This window comes from Dipodomys ordii, unplaced genomic scaffold, assembly GCF_000151885.1.
Source record: "Dipodomys ordii isolate 6190 unplaced genomic scaffold, Dord_2.0 Scaffold3, whole genome shotgun sequence".
Classification (NCBI taxonomy): Eukaryota; Metazoa; Chordata; class Mammalia; order Rodentia; family Heteromyidae; genus Dipodomys; species Dipodomys ordii.
In genome coordinates, this window is record NW_012267219.1 from 18,071,413 (window position 1) to 18,085,783 (window position 14,371).

The 14,371-nt window shown below is 35.0% G+C and overlaps 1 protein-coding gene across 1 annotated transcript in view; it reads right to left on the reverse strand.

Moving 5' to 3' along the window:
- Nucleotides 1-14,371, reverse strand: part of Pawr (PRKC, apoptosis, WT1, regulator) — a 69,322-nt gene that overhangs the window by 18,245 nt on the left and 36,706 nt on the right. Inside the window, exons 2-3 of the mRNA XM_013022148.1 lie at nt 6,974-7,105; nt 1,950-1,984 (exon numbers count right to left, since the gene is read on the reverse strand). Of these exons, the coding sequence (XP_012877602.1) occupies nt 1,950-1,984; nt 6,974-7,105 (167 nt within the window). The remainder of the gene's footprint in view (nt 1-1,949; nt 1,985-6,973; nt 7,106-14,371) is intronic.

Genomic DNA, 14,371 nt, shown 5'->3' on the forward strand with positions numbered 1-14,371 from the left:
AGAGAGAATAATAAAAATCATTGTGGGAGGCCTTACACCTATAATGCTAGCTGGAGACCACCCAGGCATATGAATGCTAACATAAGTCTGCCTGAGTTCAAATTCAGTTTCTGCTACTAAGTTTGTAGCACCAAGAAAAATATTCTACCTCTAGAACATCATTTACCTCATCTATCAAAGGAAAGTAAAATTTGTATCTACTTTAAAAAATTACCAGGAAAACTGAGACTGCTATTTGAAGTGTCTTAAAACATTATAAGAACCCATTAATCTATGTTTTAGCACATTATAAGCACATGTTTCAGTAACCTTTACAATCTCACCAAGACCAGGAAGTTAACCTTTCTGGTACTATCTATCAATGAACAATTTTTCACAATGACTGCAATTATGTTCCTATATACGTACACATATAAACACTCTGGTGTTTATTCATCACTTAGGTATAATATAATAAATATATTCAAATCCTACCCCACAATGTGACTGCACTTATTAATAGGCATTTGAGAGATAGGTTTGGATGAAGTCAGGAAGGTAGAGGTCCCTCCATGATGGGACATCATAAAAAGGACATCAAAAAGCCAGTCTCCAACTTCACTACAGAATAATACAAGATGGCTAATTGTATCCCAGGTTTATTTAAGACAGCCCCCATCAAAACCTAGCTGAGTGAAAATATGATCAAGAACACCTAACCTTACAAAATGTGAGTAAATTAATTTTGTTGTTCAAGCCACCTATAGCTTTATGGCATTTTCTTAATATAAGTGGAATACTTGTATTTTTTTTTGAAATTTTACTCTTGCGTTTATTGAAACGCACACTCATGGGGCATTTGCCTCTCCTCACAGAGAGAAATCTCTCCCATCACAGATCACCTCCTTCTCATTTGTTACAATAGATTTTCTTTTTTCTTTTTTTTAAATAAGTTTTTTATTGTGAAAATACTGTACAGAGGGGTTACAATTACATGAACAAGGTAATGGGTACATTTCTTATCAAGCACTGTTGCCTTCTCCTTTGTTTTCCCCTACCATCCCTTCCCTCCCATCTCCACAACTACACTCCCCACCCCTCACCTAAATTGTAACAAGTTCATTTTTCAACATAGCATCTTGTACATCTCATTGTTGCAATGGGTCCACCTGTATCCCTATTTAAACAATTTGTTTTTTCCCTCCCCCCCCCAAATTATACCAACATCAAATACAGTGAAAACAGGGGTTATACCGTGGGGGAGGGACATACAAAGCAAAAAAAAAAATCACATGGTACCTTATAAATACATTAGAAACAATAGCAAGCAAGAAAAAAAAAAACACTTGTGTCCTTATCTTGGGGTTCATTTCACTTAACATCATCTTATCTGACCTATTCTGCTTGTCTCAGACATATACTATTACAAATAAGGGAAACCATGGAACCTATGTTTCTTTGGGCCTGGCTTACCTACTTAATTTTTTCCAAGTCTTTCCATTTCCTAACAAATGGGGCAATGTCATTCTTTCTAATGGAGGCATAGAATTTCATTGTGTATATATACCAAATTTTCTTGATCCATTCATCTACAGAGGGGCATCTAGTTTGGTTCCATATCTCAGCTATGGTAAATAATGCTGCAATAAACATAGTTGTGCTGGTGGCTTTAAGTACTTGTATTTTCAATAGTTGAATATATGAGGTAAAGTGATTCTAAGTTTTTATTTTGCAAAGTTCATCAAACTATGCAAATTCACAGTGTGGGCAGTTTTCAAAAACTGCAGGATACGTCAGAATAACCTATGGTCAGACAGACATTACATGCCTGCCTACAATGTAATTTCTCACAATATTAAGGTTTCCTGCTTTTCAAAAAGCTACTTTAAGCAGTTCTACTTACTTAAGTAATGGTCAGACAGACATTATACTCATGTCTACAATATGAGTAACAAATTTAAGATTCTTACCTTTTATATCTGCCTGAAACTGTTCTAGATGATTCCTATGAAGTAAAAATAATGACAAATCAGTTTGCATATGTGCTTAAGTATACAATCACTAATAGACAACTGATAAAGAATATCTAATTTTGAAAGAATCAGCTGAGTGCAATAACTATTACACTTTTTAAAATTCACATCACTTATCAAACAAAACTTGATTGTTTAAAAACTTGGTGTTTAGCTCAAATTAATCACTTATAAATTGTTGTCTAATATGTATTTTAAAAGTTCAGAAAATACTTGGGTAGGCCATCACTTATCAGTGAACTTAAAGCTTTCTAAAATATTCTATATAAACTAAAATTAAATGTATACCCAATTGGTACTCATTTAAATAAGCATGAGAAAAATGCTAATAATCTCTGAATCTCCCAAATGCAAGTAAAGCATTTCATCTCTCTCATTCTGATTATATGCAAAATATTTCTGAACATGCTACATCACCTTTCTGACTGAAATGAAGGAAGCAATGAAGGACGGCTTTCTGAACAAGAGCAGCCCTACTGACTTGGGGGTTACTGCCCTACCACCTAAAATACTATGAGCAATCAGGCAACAGGCTTTTCCTTATGACTGCCAACTACTATTAGTACAAATATGCAGCAAAACTTTAACAAATGCAAAAGTATGAAATGGAAGACAATAAAACTGAGTGTTATTATACTTATTTAACATGTAGATTCAATTATAAATTACTGAAAGTAGATAGCAGACAAGCTTCCAGCTTAGTACATTAATAACAAATTGCATAATAGTATCACACTATTTCTTTACAGGCTTAAAAAAAAAAGATCCAGTCACTTATAGAGTGCTTACCTCACATGCACGAGGCCCTAGGTTGGATTCCTCAGCACCTCATAAGCAGAAAAAAGCCAGAAGGGGTGCTGTGACTCAAGTGATAAGGCACTAGCCTTCAGCTGGGAGAGCTGAGGGACAGCGCCCAGGCCCAGAGTTCAGCCCCCACAACTGACAACAACAACAACAAAATCTCAAAAGCTTTTGTTTCCTTGCTTGTTTTTGAAATAGTGTTTTATCATGTGCTTTAGTCTGGCCTTAAATTTGAAACCCTCCTCCCTTCTTTGTATGGCAAGTGCTGAAATTATAGGCGGCCACAAAAATTTCCAAATAAAGGAACTTACCTCTATAAATGTGTATTAACTAGGATAAACAACTAATGATAAACTTAATTCACTCTAAATGTGAAATAATGTTCCTGGACTTGTATTTGTCTCCTCTTACCACATATAAACTTTGTTCATTGTTTCTGAGTTGCCATTCCAATTTGACACTGCACCTGTAAAGACCATTTGTCTGGGATTTCCTTATTGACAGTACAAGCTTAAATGAGCCAGAATGTTTTATTTAAACTTACACAAAACAGCCTGTGCTCTGCCAGCATTTTCTTAGCTCTACAAGGTGTTTTCCTTCCCTTTGAGCAATCCAAACTATCCCATTACAGGGATGATTGTTTCAGGAAAAACGTATTTGATATCTGTTGTATAACAGACATTTGAAGTTTTGGGAAGATAAAATTACAGCCTTTGAAATTTGTGAGACCAGGAGTTATACTTTCTACAGGCAGTTTCAGTAGAGTAGGATTTCTCCGTTTTTTTCTACATTTGTATTTCCTATAAGTAAACATGAGACAATAAAAACCATTGGATCTATTACCAAATGACTGATCTATAAGCTATTATCTTTAAAAATATAATTCATCCTTATTTTAAAATTAAGAAGAAAAGACCATATAAATAACTAACTTCTTCAGACCTAAGTAAACGGTAGAGTCACAGGCAACTAAATGTACACAATTCTGAGTTTGATCCCACAAAAGACATGATTTGGACAATTGGGAAAACCTGAATAAAGTCTCAATCAATAGAGAGTAACAATGTGTCAGGTTTGATTTCTTTTTTTTTTTTTAAGAGCTATTATATAGTTACATAGCAGACTTCATTTCTGGAAAATACAATAAATTTTAGAGAAAATGAAGGCTCAGAGTAGTAATTTACTATCAGTTTTTAAAAAGCATTCTGTGTAGTCTTTCAATATGTTGAATAAGCTAACACTAGGGAGAAATGAAAATAATGCCTTCTGAAAATTAATAATCCCCTCTAACAAAATAGCATTACCTACACAAACTGATCTGATAGGCTATTTTATAAGTAACAGTATATATTGAGGATTTTAAAAAACCCTTAAAACATTTTTTTATTTTGTTTAGTTTTATAGTACAGTTAAGTTTCACTCTGGAAATCTGACTAAAGAAAAGAAATTCAAACCACATTTATAACAATGCTAATTCAACTATTATTTAAAATAAATTTTAACTACTATTTAAAATAAAAATTCTATGCTACTGAAAACATTAGTTTGGAGTAACAAAAAACTACCTATACTACAAAGACCATTTTAGAAATATCATCAAAATTACAAAGGCATATTTCTTTTCATCCAGCAATTCTAATTCTAGAATTTTGCCCTATAGATTTACACATATGCAATATATATGTTTATTGTTTCACTGCTGCATTATTCAAGACAGCAAAAAATTATAAACAACCTTAATGATCAGGTAGTTTAAAAATTATAGTTCATCTGCAAAATGGAATGTTCCGCATTTATGAAAATATGGATATCTTTATATATTATTGCAGGAGTCTGCAATACTCAGAAAAAGGGCAAGATGCAAGACAACATGTTTACAATACCTTCTGACGCACCAAAAACTTATAATAGAAGGGGGAGAAAGGAGGGCAGAAAGAAAGAGTAACCTAGGGTGATTTTGTTCAAAATACATTATATACAAGTTGTAAATATTACAATCAAATTCTTTGTACAAGAAATTTATGCTAATAAAAAATAAAGCCAACTCCTGTGTTAGATCAAGAAAAAGACTGAAAATATTTTAATCTTTCAAAAGAACACTTAAGTGCCAAATTCATACCCCAGTTGTTCTTCATTTTTAAAGACTGACTAGGGAAGTGGCTCAGATTCACAGACAATCTTAAGAAACATACTCCCCTATTCAAAATATCCTTGAAAACAACCAATGATGCCAGAATTTATTTTTTCTGCCATATACATGTTCTACTGCTTTTGATTTTGGAGTTGTCAGCAGATATCTATCCTTTATGAGTAATGGAATATGTGAATCAGATAGTAACTGGGATCAAGAGGAAGGTCATCTATGTGTACCAAGCATTTCCTGTTCCCACTTGAACTCTGAGAAACCAATTCGGGTGACCCAGGGGAGCTCCTAAGCCTCACTACGATCCTAAATAAATAGCCAGGCAAAACAGATACTTGATGCCAAGGTCACCAATGAGGGGCACAATCACTAACCCCAATTGCTAATAAAACAAATAAACAAACAAAAACCAGAGTAAGGAAGAGTAGGACTAAGAAAAGATCAGGAAAAACTACAGGAAAGAAGACAAATTAGATGAGGCCAGGTCTTCAGGTTCCTATCAGCTATGTTCAGGGAATTCCATTTTTGTCTATACATTTAGACAAAACATTAAACTCTGGGTAATACTCTCTTTCTTCAGAAAAAAATCAGACCTGTTTCTAAAGCCACTGCCTGATATTGTCTGAGTTTTCTACTGTTTGAGTATCCCAGAGTAAGTACAAAGGCCAAGAACTGTGACTAGATGTCCAAGACATGGTAAATTGTCTCTATCTCAATAAATAAAGCCTTCAACTTACAGGAAATGTTCACTGAAATAGGTCCAGATTAAACTTCAACTTTATGAGACAGAAGACACAAAGATGTTTTGTACTACAATTCATCACAATTATTGTGACTTAGTTGTTAGCTTACAGCACATTAAAATATAGTATTACTTTTTCCCAGAATTGTGATGATTACCATCTACCTACTAAAAAATTTGTTTAAAAATTGTTTACATCTTTTTCAGAATATTTTATTTCTCTCTGCCTAAAGGCTTCATAATAGATGCTTATATTTTATATCTCTTTCATCAATAAAATGGGAAATGTACATATTATTTTGAGGGGGGGTTCCGGTTGTGGGGCCTGAACTCTGGGCCGGGGCACTGTCCCTCAGCTCTTCAGCTCAAGGCTAGCACTCTCCCACTTGAGCCACAGCGTCACTTCCGGCTTTTTTTTTCCTTATGTGGTGCTGAAGAATCGAACCCAGTGCCTCATGTATGCAAGGCAAGCGCTCTACCACTCAGCCACCTTCCCAGCCCTATATATTCTTTTGAAATTCCTTTCAACTCTGAAAAGACACATAGAAAACTTAGGGCCTCAGAATGTCACAAAATAATTCAATACCAGATTTTATCAAAGATATTCCCAAAATAGAGTTTATATAAAATGGTTCTGGGGCTAACAATATAACTCTGTGGTAGCTCAAACATGTGTCTGGTGTAAGCAAAGACTTGGATTTTCTCCCCAGTACCACCAAAAAGTAGAGTGAAGTTGCTATGTATTTAAAATGACAGTTAATTAATTAATATGGTATAGATGTTTTAGCAATTAACAATACTATATATTGTGTTTGTTACTTTTTTTGTGAAAATACTGTACAAAGTGGTTACAATTACATGGGCAAGATAATGAGTACATTTCTTATTGTTTGTTACTTTAAACATTTGATTCTGACGGATCTTTCTGTTCAACTTGACTTTGTTATGTAATTCTAATTCAAAAATCAACCTAGAACAGTTGAACTGATTAATTCAACCTGTTAATTGTCCTTATTTTCCTTGGTTATTTTTAAACTTGATGCTTAAACCAGCTTGTCAGTCAGTCATCAAATATTCATTGCTCAGGAACTATGAGCTAAACATTGCTTAAGTGAACAAGTATCTGAATAAAAAAGAAAATTAGTGGCTAAAACAATAGAAAACACTTTTAAGAAGCTGATGCTACAAAAATTAGACTGGAATAATTATTAACAGCAACTTAAATACTTATTAAAGTAGCTAGTGGCTTCCTTGTAGTTTTAAATACTCACTCACCTGTGGCAAATAGGAGCTGCCAGGATCTAATAAGCTTGCAGCTTCATTCTGCAATGTGTTCTGCTGTGTAATTGCATCCTCTCGTTTCCGCTCTTTCTGTCCTGCTTCATCATCTTCATATTCATCTAAGCACTGAAAGAAAGAAGAGTTTCCAATTCATCTTCACATATATTAAGAGTGTTTCAATGGTATATTGTAAAAACAATTTTGATGGAATTAAAGAAACGTTTGTACATTTAGGAATTACACAATAAATAAGTTCTTTTCAGCAAGATGTACATTTTATTCCAGGAAATTCTCTACTTCAAACTGATACCTCCATACACATTCATATCTCTGGCAACATGTCTTCCCTCTTAGCTCTAATTAGCAGGGACCAATTTCTTTAAAAAAATTCATTCTTTATTATTCCTTCAACAATTAAATTCATTGTGTCTACTTTATACAAGGCACTCTGCAGCGTAAATGATCTATCATAACATTTAATTTATAGTTTAGTAAAGAAGATAAATAGGTCAGTGTATATATGAATATGAAGGAGAAATAACCTAGTGATAAAAGTTACGTTCTAACTTACTATTCCTATAATAATATAAAGAATATTTTCACTGGGGGAGTTAGGTAAGCACGATGTAATTTAAAGGATGGGTATAATTTGGAGCCAACAATTGTCTACCACCATTATCTATCACCAGACTTCACACACATCTCTCTAGTGTCCTCATTATGTAGGTTATCTGTTCTTTACAACATATTTGTAACTAATATACTGATCTAAAGAGCTCAGTGAGAGACACAAAACAGAAAACTTCTTTGCAAGCCTTGTTTACAAAGGCATTAAGACGCTGACCAAAGCACAGTAAGCAGGGAAGACAACAAGGTTTATAAACAGTGCATAAGAGAACAAAACAAAGGCCACTGTATAAACCAAGAGGGGTCACTGGAGGATCTGTAGACAGCAAAAACTGAAAAGAAGGGGTGCTAGCTTGCTATGAAGCAATTTGGAATGCAGCAGTGGTACTCACTAGACACTATGTGGAATATAAACTATACAACTTGTTAGTAGGGACAGAAGGGGAAAAGTGAGAGAGAACACGGGAAGAAGTGACACTGTCAGAAAAGAAATGTACTCATTTCCTGACTTCTGCCAGGAGACTAAGAGCTTCTGCCAGGATTCACAGGATAACATTCTAGCCTCATAATTTCAGGGCCTCATAATTCCTGAGGTCAAGACTGGAAAGACATATCCTGATCTCCAAGAAACATGAATAATAGATAACCTGAGACATTTATACATTTCCTTACATAGCACCAAGGATGTTAATGTTGCAGTTCCTTGGAATATAAGCATAATAGGATCAAAACTACTTTTCAGGAAAGAACCTACGTATAGCTATTGGCTATTAAGAGTATAGATTAATAGAGTTAAACTACAAAAGTAATTTGATCCTGTGAAAAATTATAAATCCTAGGTCAAAAATAGCAATTAGTAAAAGAAATCTGATTATGTGCTACAAATATGTTAATTAGTCCTAATTAGAAATCGCTCAGGAGGGATGGGAAGGTGGCTCAGTGGTAGAGCGCTTGCCTTGCATGCATGAGGCCCTGGGTTCGATTCCTCAGCACCACATAAGCAGAAAAACCTGGAAGTGGCACTGTGGCTCAAGTGATAGAGCACTAGCCTTGAGCTGAAGAGCTGAGGGACAGTGCCCAGGCCCAGAGCCTGGAACAAAAAAAAAAAAAAAAAAGAAATCGCTCAGGATATTTTAAAATAACATTCTCAGGGAGCAGGGGAGGGAAGATAGTCTCTATAGGTAGGTGGACTTGTAGGAAGGGGGTGTGCCTAGAGTGAGGATATAAAGAAGATTGAATACTGTCAAAATAGACTATTTGCAACTATGAAACTAGAACAAGGAAATAGAATACAGTGTAAACATGTGTACAGATGTAACAATGAAATCCCCACCCTTTGTATAATTAATTTAAGCCAATAAAGAAATTCTTAGATTAGTGCATGTAATGACAAAGTATTAACAAAATGTTAATAAAATCAAACTCAAGATATGGATGTCTGCTGTCATGACTTCTGGAAGTACTGATAAAATCAAGCAAGAAAAATGAGAAGTTTTAGCATTATGAGGGACTCAAAACTGTCATTTAGATATAATTTTTATTTAAAAAGTACTTTAGGATTATGAGTTACATAAGGTGCCTTTTCAACAATAAGTATGAAAATAAACATATTCTTAAAGTTACATCCATAACAAATGGAATTCATGCCCCAGGACTGACACAAAAAGGACTCCCTTTCCAATACATGAAGAGAGAGAAATTCATTATATGTTTGTTAATTAAATGAGTTACTAAAGAAGAGTCCCAGTACTAGATGGATGTACTACTATTAGGTTATGTATTCACCAGTTGGTGAACATCTGCATTACTTCTACCTGAGCCAATAAAGTGTGCTGCTTTTCTTTAAGAAATAATAACTATTCAAAGTAAAAAAAACCACCAGGCGCCGGTGACTCATGCATATAATCTTAACTACCAAGGTTCAAAGCCAGCCCAGACAGGAAAGTCTGTGAGATTTTTACCTCCAGTTAACCACTAGAAAACCAAAACCAAAAGTGGCCCTGTAGCACTAAGTGGTAAAACTTTAGCCTTGGGCAAAACAACTCAGAGACAAAGCCCAGGCCTAGCGTTCAAGTCCCACAACCAACAACAACAACAAAAAAGTATAAAAACCACTTCTCTGTCATACAAAACTAAGGCTCTGCTGATCCTTACTGCAAAAAACAAATGGTCCAGATTCTTCCACTATAAACATCAACAAGAGGTAAAGGAGAAGAGATCTATAAACTTAGGCTAGAAACTCAAAGGACATATGAAACTGGCCATGAGTCGAAAACTGGTGAAGAATGGGCATAGGGGACTTCTTCCTACCCTCCATACTGTGCATATTCTGAAATTCTGCTTAAAAAGTTGTGAAAACATCCATCAAAATGTAGCTTCATTTTAGTCTGACTAAACTATTCTAAATAGAAAAGCACTTTTGCCTCTTGAAAATAAAATAGTGGAATATCATTTGAAAACTTTTAAAAAATAGTATACACTTGGAAATTTATTGTAAAGGAATCTCTGAATGAATAATAGACAGAATGAATACACTATCTGTATGATGATTTCTTTGTTTTCCTTATAATCATCTGAAATGTGTGTTAAATTACAAAGTTACAAGATCTCAGATTTTGGAATCAGAGCCTAGATCCAAATCCCAAGTCTGACACCTAAAATAGCAGTAGTAATAGTATATTACTATTTGACTATTTTTTTAGATGTAGGTCAGTGTAAAGCACTAAGTTGTAGTATGTCATATAATTCCCACAAATCCTTAAGAAGTAACTGTAAAGAAGAATCCAAGAACTAAGTTTAACCAACAGGTTTAGCAAGGACATCAAATGGTTGAGTGATACAGATAAAACTCCAACCCAAAACCATCCAATACCAAACCCTGAATTTTCTAATGGTCAAATGTAACATGTTTGTCAGTTATGACCTTGATGTGCATTGCAATGGAGGGTTTTCATGAAGAAAAAGAAACAGGAAAAAATAGAAATTATCAGTCAGTATTTTTAAATCTTTTGTTTGGCTTACCTGTGAGTCTACCAGGTCACTGTATTGAATGCAGAAGCACTGAGAGGTACAGTCCAGTGCCTACAGGCTGATGATTATTGGAGAGAGATGACAGTTACATAAGAGATCATGTGTTCTATGTTTTTCTGTGTTCACTCTTGTTTGTTTCTTTTTTGAGACTACCAAATAAAAGAATTCTTTCAGGATCCTTTCCACATCAATCTCAGTTACTGACAACAGGCCACATTAACCCAAGTTTCATCATCACTTGATGGACACTTGTTTCCCTATTTCTCATGTACCTACCATCCTACTCTGATCCAAGCCTTGTAACCCTTTGCTCTCCTTCAAATTATTCCATTGTGTCCTCTAAATTTTTATGATAAACCTTGTTAACCTCAGAGGCAAAATGAAACCTAGCTGGCTCCCTGTAGTACTTCAACAGGAAACTGCTTGTTTTCATTTCCTCCATTCCTGACAGAGTTAGTGTCTTCTCTACCCTTTGAAACAAGTCTCTGCAGCAGGTCACTTTTGCTTACAATGCCAGATCTGAGCAATTCTTATTGACTCAGTAATAGAATTTTTTGGAGGCAAACTTTTGTTCATCTTGATGTCAGAAGGGATGCTACTGGGTTATGGAACTGAAGCTTGGAATACTATATCATAATTTGGAAAATTAGTTCTGTTAATAACAAGTAAAAGGGGGCTGAGATTGTGGCTTAGTGGCAGAGTGCTTGCCCAGCATGCATGAAGCACTGGGTTTGAGTCCTCAGTATCATATACACAGAAAAATGCTGAAAGTGGCCCTGTAGCTCAAGTGGTAGAGCACTAAGTCCTGAGCTAAAGAAACTCAGGGATAGTACCCAGTCCCCGAGTTCAAGCCCTAGGACTTGAACTCAATAACAAAAATAACAAATAATAACAAAAAACAATAACAAATAAACAATAACAAAAAACAAACGAGTAAAGCCAGGCGCCAGTGGCTCACGCCTGTAATCCTAGCTACTCAGGAGGCTGAGATCTGAGGATCAAGGTTCATAGCCAGTCTTGGCAAGAAACTCCGTGAGACTCTTATCTCCAATAAATCACTCAGAAAACCAGAAGTGGTGCTGGGGCTCAAGTGGTAGAGCGCTAGCCTCAAGCTGAAAAGCTGAGGGACAGCGCCCAGGCCCAGAGTTCAGGCCCCACGGCTGACAAAAAAAAAAAAAAAACCTAGTAAAAGGCTAGGGGAATCTCTCAGCTTACTACAAGAACACTTGCCTAGCATGAGTTCTATTATGGAAGGTGGAAAAAGGAAAAGAAACTCAATCACTGATCTATGAACATATATACATATATATTTACAACTTTTATTAATACCAATCCTGAAAAAGTAGATTTTTGCCTAGACATGTCTATACAATGTACCCTGACCAGACTCCCTTCCTCCTTCACTCTCTCTCAATCCTCTTCCTGACTTCCCAAACCAATCTAAGGTTCCATTGTTCCATTTTCACACATGTACATAAAGATCTGGACCATTTTCACCCTCCTTCTCCTTATCTCCTCTCTTAATAGTCCCCCCATGCCAAACAGGCCTTTGTTTTGCATTCTTGTCTTTTGTTGTTGTTGTTGTTAGTGTGTAAGATTTTTAAACATTGTCATTGTGGAAAACTTGGAAATTCATTAACAGCAAATCTACTTATGCTACTTGTATCACATATTTATCTGTCTAAAAAGTTTGAAAGTTATAGGACCTTGTTTGGGGGTGAGAGACACACAAATGTAATTTCAGCATCATTACAGTGTTTCATACTCTTATTATAAAACATGACATATACAATAAATATACATTGAACTGGAATACTGAAGTGTGTGGTGTAGAGATCAGACTGATTAGATCAGATTACCAAAAATCAATTAAGGCTAAGCAGAAAGTATTACTTGAAGTTCAAAACATAAAGAAACTAGGACACTGGTTTTGGAAGACTGACAAAGTAAGTTTATTTTCTTCTATCCAAATGCCTCAATCTATGTACCATATACATCGTTGATGTTACTAAGAAGAATCCGTATAAGTTTATTAGATGTTTTATAACTTTCCATTAGTTTTTACAAAATCTATTGTCTATGAAGCTCTAGCACTATGGGTACTAGCACAAGTTTTTTAATGAATTAAAATGAACAGAATCACAACAAAACTAAAACAAGTTCAACTGTATTTTGTATAATAAGTCATATAAATGTGTCCCTAAAAGCATGATGACTGTCAACTGAATTTTAGACACTGGCAAATGATGTTATTCAAAACTTTTTAAGGAAAGAGGGGCAATTATCATGAAGAAGTAAGTCTCTGTTTTTGTGATCATGTAAGTTCAAACCATGAATGTGAATTAAGTGTGCTTTCCAAAACAAAAGCTGCTACACCCATGACAGGTATTAGCAGTATTAGGAAAGATTCCACTTGTTTCCTTCAAGAACGCTTTAGACCTATCCATCCAGCTGGTGCCTGATCTGCCTCCCTTTCATCTTTCAGTGGACCTTTATCTAGCACACACTGCTCTGTTATCACTCAAGTTCCTGCCCTGCTTTTCTTTACCTTCTATCTCTGCTCCAAAGACAACAGGGATTGCCAGATAACTGAACAAAAACAATTTTTCAAAATAACAGAGAAAGTTGAAATAAGACCAAGTTAATCAGCACCTCTGTGAATACTGTTGGCAAAATTAAACAAGTAATCTCTCATTAGGCAGCAGAAAAGAAAAGCTATAGTGAATATCCATGCTGTGACAATTAAAGCCTGTTATACCCTTAAGACAGAAAGTACAAAAATGGAGTAGAATTAAATTATCTGAATATTATCACATACTCTGGTTTACCTTGCAAAATGCTTGTTACCAATTTGATTCATCACATTTAATTAGTATACATTTTAGAGCAACAAAATTCAGAGGATCTGATTTTATGGATTTAAAATATTTAAATTTAAATTTATTATGTATACCAAAAAAAACCCCATCTCTTTATTGCAACAAATTTGATCCTTCAAAACCAGAAACCTTCCATTACCATTCCTTATGTTCACATCAGATGTAATCCAGGCACAGTCAGTATTCAACCACACTACTGGGATCTCATCAGATCTCAGGGCTAAACCATATCAAGTTCTCTAAATATTCATGATCAGAAAGACGACTTTCACTCTGTCATTTGTTTCAACAAGAATAAACTAGAACTAGTTTCTTTTTATTTTAAACAAACAATGGCATTTTTCCTGACTGCAAAATTAATGTAAACTACAAACAGAAAAGAAAAAAATAATTTCCCAATCTTAAACTGTTACCAGTGTGATAAATCTCTTTATTGGTATCTTTTTTTATTTGGAGAGCTGTGAGCATCTTGTTTTGAGATGTAAATGCATCACCTCATCATCTGAAACAAAACTGCTAGTGGCCACAGTTGTCACTACAGTGTGATTTACTTGTGTTGTGTTATGAGACATAAGAGCTAGTCTTTCACATGAAATACATGCTGGTACAAACCTAGAACTCCAGCTACAAAGGAGGTAGGAGATGGGAAAATCATGGTTTAAGGTTAGCCCAGAGAAAAATGTTAACAAGTCCCTCATACCTCAACCAAGAAGCTAGGTATGGTGGGTTATGCCTATAATCCCAGCTATCTGGAGATAAAGGTCTCACATGATCTTGGGTAAAATACGACCTTACTTAAAAATAAACTATACAAGCCGGGCACTGGTGGCTCAAACCTGTAATCCTAGCTACTCAG